This window comes from Xiphophorus hellerii, chromosome 20, assembly GCF_003331165.1.
Source record: "Xiphophorus hellerii strain 12219 chromosome 20, Xiphophorus_hellerii-4.1, whole genome shotgun sequence".
NCBI lineage: Eukaryota > Metazoa > Chordata > Actinopteri > Cyprinodontiformes > Poeciliidae > Xiphophorus > Xiphophorus hellerii.
The window spans coordinates 26,725,926-26,744,633 of NC_045691.1; the positions used below are offsets into that span (position 1 = coordinate 26,725,926).

The following is an 18,708-nucleotide window of genomic DNA, read 5'->3' on the forward strand; positions in this document are numbered from 1 at the left end:
TATTCAGTGCTTAAAAGTTTAAAGCTATTCAACAGGAAACTGTATTTGAACATTTTAAGAAATCTTAAGTTCCTTCAAAGTGAAAAAGAGCGAGTTTCATCAGATAACAGGAAGGCTGAATGTATTACAACCAGAGATAAGAGTCGAGTAGATTTACCTGAGGAACCTTTTATAACAAATGTAACTGAGTAGTTTTACAGAACTATTTTTTTTTTACTTCTGCAACGCTTAAGTATTGCTTCTCTACCAACCTCTAATTACTTTACAAGTCAAAGAAAAAGCATGTTTTAAACGAAACGCAGACACACATAGCACAGTTAATAGACTGTGCTATACGATCTTTTTTTCTTACAACTACTTCTTTTCATTCAAAAAGTTGAGAAACATGTTTAAAATTGTAAATGAAATGTCCTCTACATTAATAAAACCTAGGAGATAATTTACATAGCATTTATTGTAATTCACACATTTACATTTAAGTACCAATTCTTCCCCATATATATATATATAAAAAAAAAAAAAAGAGGAAAAATTGTTTTAAAATACAGATAAGGCTGGGAAAAAAAAGAAACCAGTTGGCATGAACGTGTGTCACATTTACACAAACTAATGAATCTGACATTTATCTTCAGGACGCAGACACCCAATTTTGAGAAAATCTGTCCTGCTTCATTTGCTACCTTCTTGAAAAATGTTGCTTCCCCAGTTTTATCCAGCACCCCAACCCTCCTCCTCCCCCTCCTGCAGCTGCTGGTCGTTCCCTGTTTTCCTTCGTCTTCCTCCGGTTTTCTGAGGCGGAGCTGCAGGCTGCAGCTGGCAAGACGGTACGGACCGGGCGACAATTAGGGAAGCGTGGGAGAGACAGCCGAACCTGTTGCCAATTACGGTGACCATGATCTGGAACGGCGCATAAAGTCGGATTAATGGGCTCCCAGAGCGCGGCGCAACTCACTCCACAGCTCACCCAGCTCCACCATCAGGCACGGAGATAAAACAAGGTGCTTTTATTTATTACGTTTCCGTGGGAACAAGTTACACACACAGAAGTAAAAAAAAAAAAAGTGCATTCGTAGAATAACTTGTCAACTACAATATTCAGAACAAACTGTAACAGCAAAAAAAAGGTGACGTTTTAAAGGTATGACAAATCTAACCGGATCTGTTCAGTGTGTGAAATCTACACTGTGACCTAATCAAGGAGGAGATGGCATGTCTGCCTGCGACTTCAGAGCATCATCATCATCATCATCAGTAGGAGCTCTTCCCCAGCAGCATGCTCTGAAGCTGCCGCATCCGGCTCTCCTGCGGCAGCGCCAGCCTCTTCTCGGCACGCTCCTCTTCCTCCAGCAGCTGCTCGATGTAGCAGGAGGAGCCCAGCAGGATGTGGCCTGTGGCCTGCATGGAGAAGATGGTCCATCGCAGAGCCTCCCTACGGCGCAGAGCACAGGCAGAGTGAGGAGGAGAGCAGGCAGAAACGGTACCATAGCAGAAATACACAGCTCTGACATGCATATGCAAACATATATATATACACCATTTGGATTGGTTTGGTGCAGATTAACATGCATACAGAGCAACAACCAAAAAGGACCTGATACAGTGGGTCGCACAAGCATTCGCACCCCTTAAACATCTCCATGTTTGTCCCATTACAATGGTAAACTCTTAAAGGGGTTTTACCAGAAACCAAAGTAGTGGATAAGTGTGAAGCTGATGTTTCACAAATAAATCTGAAGTTCACCATTTCATTGCATTAAGCATCCAGCTGCTTCATCTGTTGAATTAAAATTGTGTTTTCATTCCACAATTTTTGTGTTGGAGAATAAGAAGTTTAAGAAAAGGCACAAAGGTACACACCTGTGTGTACCTTTGTGCCCCCCTGTACAAGGCACAGGGGGATTTGTAATAACTTCTATAGCTCCTGTAGCTCGCAGTGTGTGTATGTGTGTGAGTGTGTGTGCATTTATTTGTTCTACAATTGTAGAACCAGCTGACACTGCAATTACAGCTAGAAACCAGTAGAGGCGCACTTCTACCAGCATGGAGCAGGTAAAGACATTCTGTTGTCCATTCTTGCTAAATAGCTCAAACTGTCGCAATGTTTTGCTGGATGATGACGTGCCCTAGAAATTGTTGCGATAAATAATGTTTTGAGACTATTTTAAATTAGTATTTTAATGGTATAATAATGGAAGTTTTCCCTCTCAAAGACAAACTTTAACTTTGTACAGAACACTCCTGAGTGGAACTGGACATTTTGAATATAGACAAATTAATAAAATAAAAATAAATAAATAAAGACGTAAGAAAATAAAAACTACACACAACCAAAATCAAATAAAATGGATCTAAACAAATCAATCACACCTTGAAAAAAAATAAATAAATAAATCAGAATGATACCAAGCTCATGTTAACTTATGCAATTAAATGATGATTAATTGCGTACTGTGACAGGTTCTCCAAATGCAGGATTAAACCCATTATGACTTCCAAATCTTGGAACTAGGTCTGAACTTGGACTGGACCATTCTGACATGAATATGTTTTACTTTAAACCAGTCCATTGAAGTTCCAGCTGCATGTTTAAGATAATTGTCTAACTGGCTTTCTTTTAGTCTTTTTAGATCAACTAGCTCATCACTGCTGAAAAAAAAAAAAAGATAATTAAAAAAAGCATCTCCACCATGTTTTGTTTCGGGGTCTGGTCCCTCGAAACACCAGCCCTTTATGGTGTGGTGAAAGTTTGTCATTTCCTGGATTTTATTTAGGGGCATGAGAGTAAAGAGAGCCCAACAAAAATGTTCCACTTTTCAGATTTGAATTTGTAAATATTTTTGTCCTCTACTTTGTGCTCGTCTTCAATATAAAATCCCAATAAACTACAGTACACTGAAAAGTGTTTGGAGTTAAAAAAAAAACAAAAAACTGCCCAAAGTCATTTTTAGCCCTGCTTCCTCAAACTGCTCTCCAAGACCTCTCCTGTCCTTTCAACAGCAGAGCGAGGGTCACATTTGACAAGTCTGCAAACCGTAATCCTCTTTGGCTGAGGCTCCGTATCAAAGCTGGAAACCAGCCGATCCAGGCAGTGGTGACATAACACCTCGGAAAATTAATCTCACTAAAATCTGACCTTTATTCTTCTGCCAGCTCACTATATTGCCACCAATAGAAAATGAGCAGGTAAATTCCTGTTTTGTCTATTTAAGGTGCAAGTAACAATGCTGGAAATTGGTGCGCAGAAAAATGATTAAAAAAAGGTCACTAAAACACATCTGGAAAGGGGGAAACTGGCTCCAAAAAAGCAAGTTAAAGATTGGTTTGCAGTTTGTAGATGTCAAGTCAATCATTTTTTAAACAAGCCCAGATTTTATATAGACTCAGTTTGACAGGAGTTTATTTCAAAAGGTCAAATCCTTAAATGGGACACAGCAGCCTAGTTTGTCTTTATGTTACTAAAGTAAAATATTAGACAGCAGTTCTGAAAAGGCCTCAGAGAGAACATCCCATGTTTTGAGCTCATGAAGCACCATTGAATCCATCTGTTAAAACTAGAAAATGGCACAAGAAATGCAACTTCCTGTTTCAGTTTGCCACATAGGAAGCACAGGAATCATGCGGATGAAGCCCTTTGGCACGATTAGATTTGAGAGTATACTCCAAACTAACGCTACGTTGCAATCTGTACACCATTCTTATGGTGAAGCAGGGTGATGGCAGCATCATGGTGTGGAGCTTAATCACCGCAACTCCATTTAATTTTGACCAATCCGCGTAGAATAGGTTAGACTTTTGAGACGTTCCGTTGGATTTGGGTAAACTGCGTTTACACTCCATGCTAACTTGGATGATGGATTCATGTTTTGCACTTTGACAATTCAGAAGATGATTTTATTTGTATTAAGGGCACCATTTCAAAAAAGGTCTTTAAAAAAAAAAAAGTTATTTGCACTATAATTATCAACGGTGCAAAAAATCCAGTCTTTTTTTGAGAAGATTATATAGAGCAATTTCAACTTTTTTGTAAAATCACATTATAGATTTTACAAAAAAAGGTTTACGTTATAGAAAACCTAAACCTTACACAAATTTTTTTATTTTTTTTAACTGACAACTTTAAAAAAAAAAAAAAAGAAAAGTGCTGCAGTTATCGGTAATTTTATGCTCTGACAATCACAAAGAGACATGGCAACATCCTGGAAGGACTGACTAGGAGCTCCTAATGAAACCCTCGTCAGCCAATCACCTAGCATCACCCATGTCTCAAACAAACTGACCTCCATGCTTTCTTAGAAATGAACTGCTAGATAGTTTGTCGAGGAGAAATCCTGGTGTTGCCTGCATTATTCAAATAAACTAAAATCTCTGATATACGTTTAAGACTCTTACTCACTTGAGCATCTTTTTGGCTGCGTAGCATCGCAGGTCGTAGGACACAGTGTAAGCGCCGTAGAGCGTCGCTTTCACATTAAGGCAGCCAATGAAATCCTTGGGGTTGTTTTTGTATAGGTCGAAGGTCAGTTTGGCCACATCTGTGCGGCGCTTCTGTAGGCACTCGATGGTCTGAAGTCTGGAGGGGCTGTTCTGTGAGGAGGAGAGGAGACATAAGACACATTGATTGGAAGAACATGTTGTTGGCAACCCAGTAAATATTCATAAGGAGGAATTCAACCTTTCCCTTTAATTAATTTATATTATGAAGACACCTTATGTTGATTATATCAGTTTAAAGGGCAAACCACATAATTAAAATTGTTTTTATTCTTTAGGTTAGATATCTAACATGCACTGGATCCCAACGCCTGACATTTCCCTACCAAATAAACAAGTGGCATTTTGAGGCATGGACAGACTGCTGAAGAGTGCCATCTAGTGTCCGTTACAGTGAACAAGAGCCTTACAGGATGTAGACTCCACTTTTGTCCCTTCTCCAGAACCATCAGAACCGTGTTCTCCGGCAGCGTTTGGAAGAACTCCTCGGTTTCCACGCCAGTGCCGTCCTCGTCCAGAACCAAGGCGCTGACACACTGCAGACTGAAAGAGTCGCTGACCTGGAGCCAGCAAAGAAAAGTAAAGACAGTCAGCACAGTTTATAACATATATATATATATCCATCCATTTTCTGTTCACACTTGTCCCTAATGGGGTCGGGAGGGTTGCTGGTGCCTATCTCCAGCTACGTTCCAGGCGGGAGGCGGGGTACACCCTGGACATGTCGCCAGTCTGTCACAGGGCATCACAGAGACATACAGGACAAACAACCATGCACACGCACACTCACACCTAGGGAGAATTTAGAGAGAGAGACCAATTAACCTGACAGTCATGTTTTTGGACTGTGGGAGGAAGCCGGAGTACCCGGAGAGAACCCACTCATGCACAGGGAGAACATGCAAACTCCATGCAGAAAGACCCCGGCCGGGAATCGAACCCAGGACCTTCTTGCTGCAAGGCAACAGTGCTACCAACTGCGCAGCCCCATATATATATATATATATATATATATATATATATATATATATGATGATAGACTTTATAAATATGCTAAAAATGTACAGCAAAACTAAATTTAGATGCATCACATGACATTAAAATCCAGGTGGTCTTCTTTGAGAGAGAGTCTGACAAGCACAAACCTATCAAGACAGACGCTTAAACCAGAGGTGCAATGGAAGCGTTTAGGATAGAAATGCAACAATTTGAAAGATTTGGAAAGGTATCTGATATTAGTATCACCATTTAAATGCCGATAAACAATATACTGTAAAGATTTCTACCCTGATAATATGAAAATACAACCACATGACTGACATTGATTCTCTGTTTCAGTTAAACACCCAACAGTCTTGATCTGAATCACCATCATATGACCAAGCAAATCCCCCATGGACTCTACCATTAACTCAGGCTATCCTTGCCACTGCTAAGTCTTCAGCTTACATTTAGCTTTTCTATCTTCTCACCTTACTCATCAGGTCTAGAAGCGTCTCTGCCATAATTCCTTTCTTCACACTGCGGTCTGCATTCGTTACCCTGAAGGGTTTTGGTCGAAGCATTCGACCCGAAAGCAGCTGGGTGGTCATGGAGGCGCTGGCCGAGACGCTGGACGTCACAACCCTGAAAAAAAAAACCCAAATGGTTTGAGTGAAAACCTGCTGCTACAACTTAGCAATGCCTTGATCATGCAGGCTAATGGAGGACAGGCCTTACTTTGACAGGGAGGATGGAGTCAGAAGACTGAGAGACTTCATGGCATAATCCATGTGAGCGGATGCAGACCTGCAATTAGAAGCAGTGTTGGTTGACATCTTTCTACAAGACACCTTGTAGAAAGCTTGAGTTACCAAGTTGAGACAGCTCAACTTGGTAACTCAATACTTCAAATAAAACCCAAGCAAAATGGAATCTATTCCTCAGTTCAGAACAATGTTTGACTGGGAAGCCCAAAACAGTAAGTTAAAACAAACAGTTTTACATTTTGAAAAAACGTGACTAATCCCCAGCAGCTGTCCTCAGTTTTCTCTCAAGGGAAACCCTCACGCTTTCTTCCTCCAATACCGATCCAAGCTCAGTTAGACTCTTCAACCACCAACACGGATGCGCTCCCTGTTCTCTCGTCTCTCCTTCTTGCAACACTCCGTCACTGAACTTTGTGCTGATGACTGCTGAGCTGGTGGCGGGTCGTCAGCTTTATTGAGAAACTCTCCACGGACACTCCCACTGACTTTGGACCACACTTTGACCCAGTAACACAAACCAGGAAGCTTACTGGCCACCCAGACAGAAAACTACACATACTGCAATTTTAATTTTATCCCAAAGCATTCATCAGAGTTCAATATTAGGTTTTAGTTTAATCATAAAATAAATTAAATGTCATCAACTTTGCAGGCCATAACATTTCAGGCACATTTGAACACTTGGTAGCTTTGGCTGACTTCTACTTTGCTTCATCAGCTGTAGATATTTGTGATCAAGATAGTCTGGTCATCATTTTATGCTCTTAGTTTAGCATTTTGTGAATGTTCACATGCTTCAATTTAAACCTCTAGTCTCTGACTAAAATGCATTTGAAGTGCTGTACAAATCTGATACTGTTCGCCGTTTCACTGATGTCACGTTGACTCGGTGAAACAACACCAGTGTTGAGTCTAAACTTCTTATTTAGAAACTCTGATTTTAAACATGGGATCAACAAATTAAGCAAGTAGTTCCCCGTTTTACTTCCGTTCAAATACGTATAGAAAATGAGGTAAGCAACCTGTACTGATCTTTCGCTGATGGACTTCAACTTGAGATTTATGGTGCTGATCATTTACTGTGTCAGAGGTCACGCTGACTTTTGCAGTGATTATGATGGGATGGATCAATTCCCCGCATTAGGTCATGGTTAGTGTACGGTACATGCCAGCTAACACACCACCGCTGTGTCAGCTACTATAAAATCAGACAAGGTGTGTTCAGAACACCTGGTTAATTACCATGGTGCACCTGGAGAGGGTGGCTAATTATTATTAAAAGGAGCATGGGTCTAGGTACACGGTACTCTGCCGAGATATTGACAAACGACTTACAAAATATGGATATTTAACATGATAAATAAAACATTTAGGCAGAGCAGGATGATGAGGAAAGCAAGTAGATTTGACCATAAGAAATCCCAGAAACTTCAATAGAATGTTATTAAAAATACTTTTAAAAGGTCGAAAAAACACAGGAACTTACTTTTCCTGTGTGTTGCTCACGCGAAGAAGTTCTTCCAAACGAGCCTGAGTCTAGGTCCGCACCATTTACACGCCGGCGCAGGACTGCGGCTGAGGAAGTAGGCGGAGTCAGCAGTCCCTCTTAAATTGGCACATCAGCTGCCTGACACATAGCGCAAACCGCCAGCATCCGCCAAGTTAAGGTTACAAAAACAATACCCTATGCTCCGCAAAAAGAAGAAAAAAGATAAAAAGATAAAGAAAGATTACTCTAGTATTTTAGCTTGTAGCCATTCAGGTTATGTATCTGTTTATTTCATGTTCATTTTGGTGTTGCGCTTTTTTTTTTTGTTGGCAAGTGAGGACACAATATTTCTTATTTGTTCTGAGACGTCTTCTCCGTTTCAACACCATCTCCCCCTGGAGCCGCCCTCACCGCTTACGGCTGGTGTCTGTGTCGGGACTCAGACGTACGAGCGGACCTGATGTCTGATTAACACCTGGAAAGCATCAATTAAAGGATATGTTTCCAGTCTGCAGTTTTCTGCACATTATTATGTCTTTTTAAGTTGGGTATTAAAACATAGGGTTTGTGTTTATGTATAAAGTGCGGATACAAAAATACATTTTAAAGCAGGGCCGTGCAGAGACCTTTGGAGGGGCGGGGGCTCAAAGTTAGAAAGGGGCACATTGGAAAAGATCTTAAAACACCGAACAACAACACAGCAACAACCTATATTGATCAAGAATTTAATATTTAATTGGATCATACTATATCATTGTCATCATGTGGGGACAATGCAAAGCAAATATTTTCCCCGACAGGTATAATGTTGCTGTTTCTGCTGCTGACAGTCCTGGAGGGCTGAGCTGATCTGAGACTGTAGCTGTTAAACAGACCAGAGGAGAGAAAGTCTCTGGTTATGAAGCATGTCATGAAATAAGCAAATGTTATGCTATTTTGCTAAATAAGCCCTACTACTTCTGTTTAACCGCTAACAACTAGGCTGCAAACTGATTTAAAGATCAAAAAAGCTCAGACGGGTTAACTACATAATTGTTTGATGTTAGAACCTCAGAGATCTAGAATTGTAAGACCCAGATATCAAGACAAAGAGAACTCTGTAGCTGCTGGTAGGGCCCTCCAGACATTCAGGGGCCCCTAGAAATGGTTGAATTGTAACACAGTCCATAGATCTAAACCTGTAGCATAATTTATTAAAACTTACAATGCTAATAAATTTTATTTAATGCATTCAACAGAGAAAAAATGTAAAAACTAAATAGTACATTTAGGATTTAATTAGGAAGTTTACTTTGTAAAAGTGCAAAGAAACATCTTGATAGTTTGATTGTTGTGTTACCATGGCTACATTATAGCATAATCTTTGTATTGGTTTGTTCACACGTTTTTTGGCGGATGTTTACGCCTCCTTTTTTCTACAATGACCCTAATATGTTTGTCGTAGTAACCCTACTGAAATAAATCCTTGTTTAATTAAGAACTAAGAATTAAGAATAAAATGAAAGCTGGAATAGCTCCACGCATAACTTTTTTCTTTCTTTCGCGCCTGCGCATTAAGTCCCTACACTCTTGCAGGCGGAGTAAAAAGTAGTTCCCATCAAATCCGTCTTTAGGAAAAATCACAATAATTTTGTTACTTTCTAAGGGGCACTCGTTAAGGTACATTATCCAAAGCGACTGAAGTATTGAAAGTATTTATACCTGACTTTGAGAATCGATTTTTAAAGCACAAAGGTCTGCTATCGGACGAATAGCTATTCTAGTATCAATCCGCACAACACTTTCACCCGTCAAAAAGCGAAGAAGAAGAAAGAGTTCCCTCCATTAACGGATTGGTGCGCCAGACTCAACGTCACTCATTGGATTATTAGAAAGCTTTATTTCGATAAAAATGAGGGAAATTCTTCATCTTCAAGCTGGTCAATGTGGCAACCAGATTGGTGCAAAAGTAAGTAAACATTCATTTTTTTTAAAAATGATACCTAAATTCGTTGGGACACCAACTGTAAAGTTACATTTAGTTTGGGCGGGCTTCTGAATTAGCGTTAGCTAGCTTAGCAAAAAAAGAAACAAAAAGTGAAGGTAAGTACTAGCTAAATGACAATCTTTAGCCATACAAACTAAAATAGCATGTCAATAATCCATCTTATATTGTTTTAACACCGTCTGAAATTTTACATTTAGGTTGAGGCCAAAACCAGTTTACATAACCGCCAGCCGTTGGTTTCCATTAAGCGTAATTTTCCCTCTCTCTTTGGTTGTAGTTCTGGGAGGTAATAAGTGACGAACATGGCATTGACCCAACCGGGGTGTACCACGGAGACAGCGACCTGCAGCTCGACCGGATCAACGTTTATTACAACGAGGCTTCAGGTTTGTTCACACTTCGCGTCGCAGTGCAGTTAGTGGAGGAAGCGCTTTAGTACCGTTACCACAGGAGGGCCGTTATGTCGCCTAATTAGACTTTTCAGTGACGCACACAAGTCCAAACTGCGAGGCGTTGCCATGGCGAAGGGGTAGAGCGCGCGCGACCAAATGCTCCTGCCGCATGTCTTCCCTCTCTCTCTCTCTCGCTTTCCTGTCCGACCAGTCTCAAATGAATGAAGACACAATAAAAAAAATAAGCTACCACTTGCTACCATTTTTCCCGAACTGCTAGAAACGAATTATGAGTGTACTGTATATACTGTAGGTTTCTGACGATTCTGCTTCAAACAGTTTATACTTGACATTTTCCACAAATCATTTTTGACCCATTCATTCCAATGTTATCCAGATTTTATTTGTCAACCAGTTAATGATGTTAGTGTTTTTGTGTGACTGTTGTACCCTCTCCCCTCTCTCTTCTAGGGGGAAAATACGTCCCTCGTGCTGTGCTGGTTGACTTAGAGCCAGGCACCATGGACTCTGTGAGGTCTGGGCCTTTTGGCCAAGTGTTTAGACCTGACAATTTTGTTTTTGGTATGTGTATTTCTGTAAAAAAAAAAAAAAATTAGTTTTGATTAAAATAAATGAAACTACCACATAATGGGCTGCCAAACAAAACTGGAGTGTTAATGGTTTACTTTCTCGAAAGTTTTCCCATTAAAAAAAAAAATTTAAACTGGATAGCCTATTTAGTTTGTCAGGATTTTTATAGTAAGCTGACTTAAAAAAAAAAAAAAAATTATTAAATACTTTGATTTGTAACAGGTCAGAGCGGTGCTGGTAATAACTGGGCTAAGGGCCATTACACCGAAGGAGCTGAGCTGGTGGACTCAGTCCTGGATGTGGTGAGAAAGGAGGCAGAGGGCTGCGACTGTCTGCAGGGATTCCAGCTCACCCACTCCCTGGGAGGAGGCACCGGCTCCGGCATGGGCACGCTCCTCATCAGCAAGATCCGAGAGGAGTACCCAGACCGCATCATGAACACGTTCAGCGTGGTGCCGTCACCCAAGGTTTATATCGTCACCTTCCTTAAATAATGGGCCAAAATTATTTTATTTATTTATTTTTTGCTTTACTCATCTTTTTTTTTTTTTTTGCAATAAAGAGGTGGTGATGTTTTATTTTATTTATTATTATTATTTTATTTCTTTCTGTTTTTGCCAAAGGCAAAAAATGAATTGCGTCATAATTTTAGGGAGGTGATGATGTTCACTTCTGTTCAGATATGATGCTCTGCTTCCTCAAGGTGTCGACGCATACTTGAGAAAATACATTTATCGCCAGTTGGGTGGATGATATTCGTCTTCTGTTGCCAACCCATAAGATTCTGTGTGTGCTGGGTACAAAAAAGACTGTAGTCGGCTGCTTCTAGTACTTCTAGAAGCACAAAGCTACAAATGTCTTTTGTACATTTCTGTTGTGATACAGGTCTTAAATTTCATTCATAGTGATCTTAAGTCTTATGTTTGGGTTGATGAAACCTTCTGAAATCCTTCTTCTCCCAGCCTTAAACTAGGTTCCATTGTTCTCTCTGTATTCCCCTCCTGGCAGGTGTCGGACACCGTGGTGGAGCCCTACAACGCCACCCTGTCCGTCCACCAGCTGGTGGAGAACACTGACGAGACCTTCTGCATCGACAACGAGGCACTGTACGACATCTGCTTCCGTACGTTGAAGCTCACCACGCCCACCTACGGCGATCTGAACCACCTGGTGTCGGCCACCATGAGCGGCGTCACTACCTGCCTGCGCTTCCCCGGCCAGCTGAACGCCGACCTGAGGAAGCTGGCCGTCAACATGGTGCCGTTCCCCAGACTGCACTTCTTCATGCCGGGCTTCGCGCCGCTGACGAGCCGCGGTAGCCAGCAGTACCGGTGAAGACGCTCAGTCCACCTTTACATTAGGATTATCCCCCACTTTAGATATTTAATTCCAACTAAATGTCTTCTCTTTTCCAAGGGCCCTGACCGTCCCTGAACTCACCATGCAGATGTTCGACGCCAAGAACATGATGGCGGCGTGCGACCCTCGCCACGGCCGCTACCTGACGGTGGCCGCCATCTTTCGCGGCCGCATGTCCATGAAGGAGGTGGACGAGCAGATGCTGAACGTTCAGAACAAGAACAGCAGCTACTTCGTCGAGTGGATCCCCAACAACGTGAAGACGGCCGTCTGCGACATCCCGCCGCGCGGTCTCAAGATGTCCGCCACCTTCATCGGAAACAGCACGGCCATCCAGGAGCTGTTCAAGCGCATCTCGGAGCAGTTCACCGCCATGTTCCGCCGCAAGGCCTTCCTTCACTGGTGAGTTAGCGTTAATCAAACGCGAGTCTGTTTGCCTAGAGAGTTCGTTTGGGGAGGTGTGAATGTGCTATCCAACTGATGTGGACGGATAAAACAAATTCTGCTCCACCGAAAAACCTAGGTCTCAATTCTAATGTTGTCTCATCACAGGTACACCGGCGAGGGCATGGATGAGATGGAGTTCACCGAGGCGGAGAGCAACATGAACGACCTGGTGTCTGAGTACCAGCAGTACCAGGACGCCACGGCCGAGGAGGAGGGCGAGTTTGAAGAGGAGGGAGAAGAAGACATGGCCTAAGCAGCTGATATGGCGGCTTTGCTCCTGGGCAACATTGTTAAGATTTCACCGTTTCTTTCTTTGTTCAAAGTGTCAAACACTTCAGGCGTGATAAATGTCACCAGTTTTGCTTGTTCTAAAAATAAGTTTTAGGATTGCTTCCAGGCCTTGCAGAAAACATGTTAAATATCACAATAGATTTTTTTCCCCCTGGAGCATAAATGTTTTAACCTGTAATTCTGCCCTGTAGTATTTTGAATGTTTTGTACATTGAAGCTTTGATATGTGAGCGGTTTGTTTTTATGTGGTGGCTCATTTTTTTACTGGGACTGTGATGATGAGTGTTTTTCTGAATGTTGTAACTCCTCCAGTCTGAACGCCACATTTCCCTCTCACAATGCATTTCTTTAAAGCTGTTTGTTATTTTTCTACTTAACTCTGACAAGTTGGTACAGAACCTGTCTAGCGACATGGAAGAACAAAAAAACAACTATACATAATATCTTGTGAGAACCCCTTCATTATAAAAAGGTATGGCCAAGAGTGTTTTTTTAATTCCCATGTCACCCGATGGACTGCAAGTTTGTCCGTCTTTGGATTTTGTTATTTTCTGTCTGTGATGTATTTAGGATGGTTGCAGGGATTTCACTAGATTAATAACTTGATGGTATGTTCATAGAGTTTTAAATAAAGGTTTTTACCGTGGTACTAAGCTGTGAATTGGTGTTTTTGTCAGTTGAAGGCATTTAAATAAATACTTTGCCAATTCGAGGGGATTTTGACGCTTTCATGTTGAAAATGATGGAAATAAATCTGTATGTAAGAGAGCCACTGTATAAAGAGCGACATCTGCTGGCCAAATGGCAGCATTGTATTTAATCGGAGGGAACTTTTGAGCCATATGGAATTAAAATTTAAGCACATGCGCAGTAACATGATGTAATGATCTGTAATAATAATAAGACTAAACTGATAGAATATTTTCAGATCCGTCAAACATACAACAGCTGACGTTGGTGATGATCTGCAGAACTCTGGATCCTGAGATGGGGTCATGTTCTTAAAACTGGTTTTGGTTCAGGATTTTCACTTAATTGGAGCTACTAAAATATTATGTAAAGTCATATTGCATATAGGTATCATACGCCAAATTAAAACTATTATCCTGTTTAAACCAGCAGTATTTTTTTTTACAATTTCCTGCTTTGCTATATTGACAAAGTACAACAAAAATATTACCATTTGAGATTTCTTTCTTTCTTTTTGCTCATTTGTTGCCCAAAGTCATTACAGCACCTAATTGTGGTCTCAGGATTCCTTTTCTGTGTGGACAGACCATCATGAAGTAGCTCCTAACTCTGCAGTGATAGTAAAATGTTAAATAATTAAATATAAATAGATCAACAAAAAAAAAAAAAAATCTGAGAAGTGTGGCGTGCATTTATATTCAGCCCCTTTCACCATTACTTGCGTAATCTTCAAATCTTCCTGCATGCATAATCCATCACATTTACGTCCCGTTTCTCTGTAATTAATTAAAGCTACAGTACTCTGACATGAGATAATCCAATTCCGTGCTCAGCGCAACACAGAACCAAGCTGGACGTAAATCAGGCGAGCAGCTCGTTTTCCCCCCCGCTGCTTCAGATCTTCCACTCCGGAGCAGGAGCGCAGATGACTCATCCGTGCAGATATTCGCCTAATCAAGAGCAGATAATGCATCTAACTTAAAATAGCTGCGGCATGTTAGCCAAATTTATTAAGTATTAAGCGAACAAAGGGTCCGCAGAAAGGATCTGTTCTTCCCTCAGAGGTCAATATCCTGCCCGGGCCTTTGTCCCGCAGTTCACAATCAGATACCGCTGTCGGGTGACGCAGGCTCACTCAGCCGGGCTTTTTACGGGCTGCTGATGCTTGTAATTACGCTGAGCTGCACGGCTGATATCAGCACTGAAATGAGGAGGAAGCGTGATCATCACATTGGATTTAATTGAACAATTTTTTTTGTCGTTTGTTTTGTTTTTTTTTCTTTCAACTTAAGATCACACATGCAAACACGAGAGACGTTTCACGCCACAGTGCAAATAAAACGCCAGACCACCAATGTTCACAGCAGCGCGCACGTGGCACACGCAACGTGGCACACGCAACGTCCCTCTGTCTGGTTATTTGGACTCCAAAGTCAGTAAATGAGGTGAAGTTTGAGTTATTTATCATGAGTAGAAAAAGTTGCACAGAACCAACACGGATCGTAGCGACAGGATTCACCCCAAACTGAGCTGGTTTGAAACAAAGATTTATGTTACAAAGTCTCGTTTTAGCGATTTGTTTCCCCGCCAGAGCCGGTCCAAGGTTGAATGAGGCCTTGAGCAGAATTTGATTTGGGGGCCAAGCTTCCTGTCAAACCCACCTCCTTCATAACCCTTTTTGAAATGGAAAATATTTATGACACCAATAGCTTTTGTTTTTTTTAATGCCGGTTTTTTGCTCTTATTCTAAGTGCATTTCACTCAAACATTTTTTATAGTTTTTTTTTTCTTCTTTTACAAGAACATTTTTTTTGTTTATTTTTACTCTTTTGCTTTTTGTCTGTTCTAAATAAATAAATAAATATTCTCACAAATTTAGCAAACAAAAAAACATTTTTGTACCTGCCAATACATTGAACTTGACTATATTCTGGCTTGTTCTGAACTTGGACATTTCCTAATTATTTTTCAAATAAAACAATTCAATTTGTAAAAGTTGAATTGCTCTGGAAATTCCAATTTGTGTTTTAAACTTAAAATGTGTTTGAATTTTATTTTAAACATTCTCGACATAGTATTTAAAGATTTAATCTTTGAAAACTGACGCATTCCTTTGAGCCCGAGCTGCGCCTTCCTTCACTTATGCCTCGGGCCGGCTCTGGGTCTCCGTGCTTTCATTTCCTCTTGCCGATCCTCGCCATGAGTTCCGCGTTGGCCGCTGCCTTGGTCCTCATGTCCTGGTTCTTGGCGAGGTCTATGAGGACACTGAGGATGCTGGTGGGGACATCCAGGGACAGGGCGAAGCGGGAGCCCTGCTGGGCTCTCTTCGGCACCCGGGGCGCGGGGCGCGGGGCTCTGGCCTGCCGCAGCACCAGGTGATGCTCTGAACGGAGCAGTGAGTTCAACACGCCGTCGCGGTCCAGGAAGTCGACGGCCAGGACGTCTCTTTGCGTGTCCTCGTCGAGCCGGGCGAGGGCCGGGCGGCTCACATGGCTCTGAACGCAGCAGGGCAGCAGCAGAGCCAGGCAGAGACACACACACACACACACACTCCTCATGGTGAGCACGTCTAAGGAGAGAGAGACATAGAGAGAGAGAGAGAGAGAGAGAGAGAGAGAGAGAGAGAGAGAGAGAGAGAGAGAGACGGATCTGAATTACACAGTTGGGACACCGCAGAGCATCAGCAGGTGAAGGTTTGCGACAGAAATGTTGAGTGTTTAGCTGTTAAAAGCTCCCATTCCTTGTTCTCTGCATGTTTGGTTGTTGTTTTTAATTTTTTTCTTTCTTTTTGTTAATTTGACCAGAACTTTGCTCTTTCAAGCCTTTCATAAGCGCAGCAGCTGCTCCGTCCCTTCTGTGCTTTCTGTGCAAGTGACTCCAATTAAAGATCGATTTGTTAAACATGTAGCTACTGATTTAATCTCATTTGTGTTGCTTTTTAAAATGATTTCTGCTGAAATTCCTGACTTCCTATTTTTTCTACATACCGTAAATGTACCACATTTTATACATTAGAAGGAAAATAAATTCCACTTCCTGACAGTTTTTAATAAATTTGCACACACACACACACACACCCCCACACACCCACACGCACACACACACACACACACACACACACCCCACACACACACACACACACACACAAAACAACTCCTGAAAACGGAGCACAATCAGTGTTTCTCCAAAGTTTTTGAAAAATTCGTTTATATGAGCCAGCAGGAAGAACCCTTCTGGTTGTTGTTTTTGGTTTGACACAACTGCAGCACAAAAGGTTAATTAACATTTCTTAAACGTTATTGATACATTTAAATGATCCAATTCATTAAAAAATATATGTAGATAAATATATATATATTTTTCTATGACAAGCTTTAAAAGGAAAAAAGAAAAGAAGGACCATTTTGGTTGACAAAACTATTTCCAACTCTGATCCAACCTTACATCCATATAAAGGTCATGAAAGCAGAGGACACTCAGCACTCACTCAGGAGGGAAAAGCTGACGGCGTGACCAGGAGGCACTAGTTGCTCCTCTTGTGGTGATCACCTCCCTGCGAATCTGCAGCGTCCTCCTTCTTCCGGCCTGTCAGATCTTCCTCTCCACTTGCGCGTCCTCAGCCTCTCTGGTCTTCCTGTGAGACGCGGCGTCCATCCCCTCTCTGTTTATCTCTCACGCCCGGGCGCCCTCCCCTCTTTTCACGTCCCCTGCACTCCAATCGCCGTCTTTCTCATTTCTAAAAATAACACGATGCTAATCGCAGAGTGGATTTGCTTTTAATTAGTTGGATATCTGCTCCGGTTTTGGAGCCACGTCAGATTACACATGTTTCATGTGAGATGTTGATTTGACAGCTGATTGCGGGCAGAGAGATGCAGAATGTGGTTTCCGTTGCGCGTTATATAACTGCAGGGAAAAAGGGTGTGGGGGAAACAGATTTGAAATAAATATGCATCTAAACACTCTGGACATTTTTTATAAATGTATAATGAACGTGGGGAACTGCAGGATGCGAGTCTCCCAACATCAACAACAAAACTGTAACTTTTGCAGATTTCTTCATGTTTTTTTTGTTTTGTATTTTGCTGGAATTTTCTGTTAAAAATCGGAATAGCATTTGTATTCTCCCGATTTTTTTTTACGGTGATACACTTTAAAAAAAAAATTTCTAACTGCTTCTAGAAGTGACCTCGATAGTAAATAACATCTCTATCCCGTTAGAGGCTCAGAGAACATTACCAGCATTTGCAACTATACAAACCGGAGAAAATATGATTGAAATTAAAAGTAAAAAAAAAACATGAGAACAGCTCCCGTTCAAAGCAGCTTTAAGTGCTGCGATCAGCGTTTAAAACTGCTGATCACCGAAGATTTTCAATCCAATCTGGTGGAGAATGGCCTAGTCAAAGTCTAAACCTCAATCCAAATGTTTATTTTTTTTTAGCAAAACGTAATAAATGCTGCTTACAGTTTCAGCACCCCAACAGGCTTGCAGCTGCACGCCTCACTTTTCGAGTTAAAAAAAAGAAAGGAAAAAAACGCACCACTTTTATTGTTTCGCGTTGTTTATTGCGTCCCAAACAACGCAATGAAACGATACATTAGCGCGTAATTGCAACGTCGCAAAATGTGAAAAAAGCTCAAGTTCATAAACATCCGGGCGCTAATTTGAGATTTTCTAAATAACAGAAGCCAGAAACACACGGAGGATTTAAAATAAAAAATAAATAAATAAATAAAGTGCAGCATCAGAGTAACTCCCTACGAGAACAAGGAGGAGAAGGAAGAGGCTGCAGGCCCACAAATGAAACCCAGTGAGTCACCTCACTGCTGCCCCATCAAAGGTCTTCTCCTCATCTAACAAATGATACAGAACCTTAACAATATTCAGATCCCGGAGCGCGTGGGGTTTAATCTCAGTGACGTCAGTGCGGTGAATGAACCAGTGGGTCGGACCAGCAACATGTCTGCCATCCATCCATCAGAACCTGAGGAAACTCCACCCTCATCCCAAGGATAAAGATTTCAATGTTGATTATTGCTCTGAATGACCGTATTCTGATGGCTGTTCTTTTAGTGGGAGAGAATGTGAATGAGTTTTTCTTAGCTTTATTTTATTACTGCTTCTAACATTTTTACGCTACAGAACTCACTGTAATCTGATGGTGTTGGAAATAGCAATGATTACGAGACTATCTTGAATTAGAAAAGAAAGAATAACCT

At 41.4% G+C, this 18,708-nt stretch overlaps 3 protein-coding genes across 4 annotated transcripts; 1 reads left to right on the top strand and 2 right to left on the bottom strand.

Moving 5' to 3' along the window:
• Nucleotides 1-434: 434 nt before the first annotated feature.
• cidec (cell death inducing DFFA like effector c) lies at nt 435-7,836 on the bottom strand. 2 transcript variants are annotated; one of them, XM_032548806.1, is made up of 6 exons: nt 6,476-6,687; nt 6,211-6,279; nt 5,964-6,117; nt 4,902-5,051; nt 4,394-4,584; nt 435-1,429 (listed from the first exon to the last, which is right to left on the bottom strand). In XM_032548806.1, coding segments are annotated over exons 1-6 (747 nt in total). In that variant the 5' UTR covers nt 6,478-6,687; the 3' UTR covers nt 435-1,248. The 2 variants fall into 2 exon arrangements, with proteins under 2 accessions (XP_032404697.1, XP_032404698.1); XM_032548807.1 differs by lacking the exon at nt 6,476-6,687 and adding an exon at nt 7,726-7,836 and having other exon boundaries at nt 1,249-1,429.
• A 1,721-nt stretch (nt 7,837-9,557) lies between these two features.
• On the top strand, nt 9,558-13,444 carry LOC116710016 (tubulin beta-4B chain-like). The gene is made up of 7 exons (XM_032548800.1): nt 9,558-9,676; nt 9,993-10,101; nt 10,579-10,689; nt 10,921-11,165; nt 11,707-12,029; nt 12,115-12,459; nt 12,610-13,444. Exons 1-7 carry the CDS (start codon nt 9,620-9,622, stop codon nt 12,755-12,757), a joined length of 1,338 nt encoding a protein of 445 aa, XP_032404691.1. The 5' UTR covers nt 9,558-9,619; the 3' UTR covers nt 12,758-13,444.
• A 1,264-nt stretch (nt 13,445-14,708) lies between these two features.
• On the bottom strand, nt 14,709-17,537 carry LOC116710028 (urocortin-3-like). Its single transcript, XM_032548819.1, has 2 exons — nt 16,973-17,537; nt 14,709-16,054 (listed from the first exon to the last, which is right to left on the bottom strand). Exon 2 carries the CDS (start codon nt 16,041-16,043, stop codon nt 15,660-15,662), a length of 384 nt encoding a protein of 127 aa, XP_032404710.1. The 5' UTR covers nt 16,044-16,054; nt 16,973-17,537; the 3' UTR covers nt 14,709-15,659.
• Between the last annotated feature and the right edge of the window lie 1,171 nt (nt 17,538-18,708).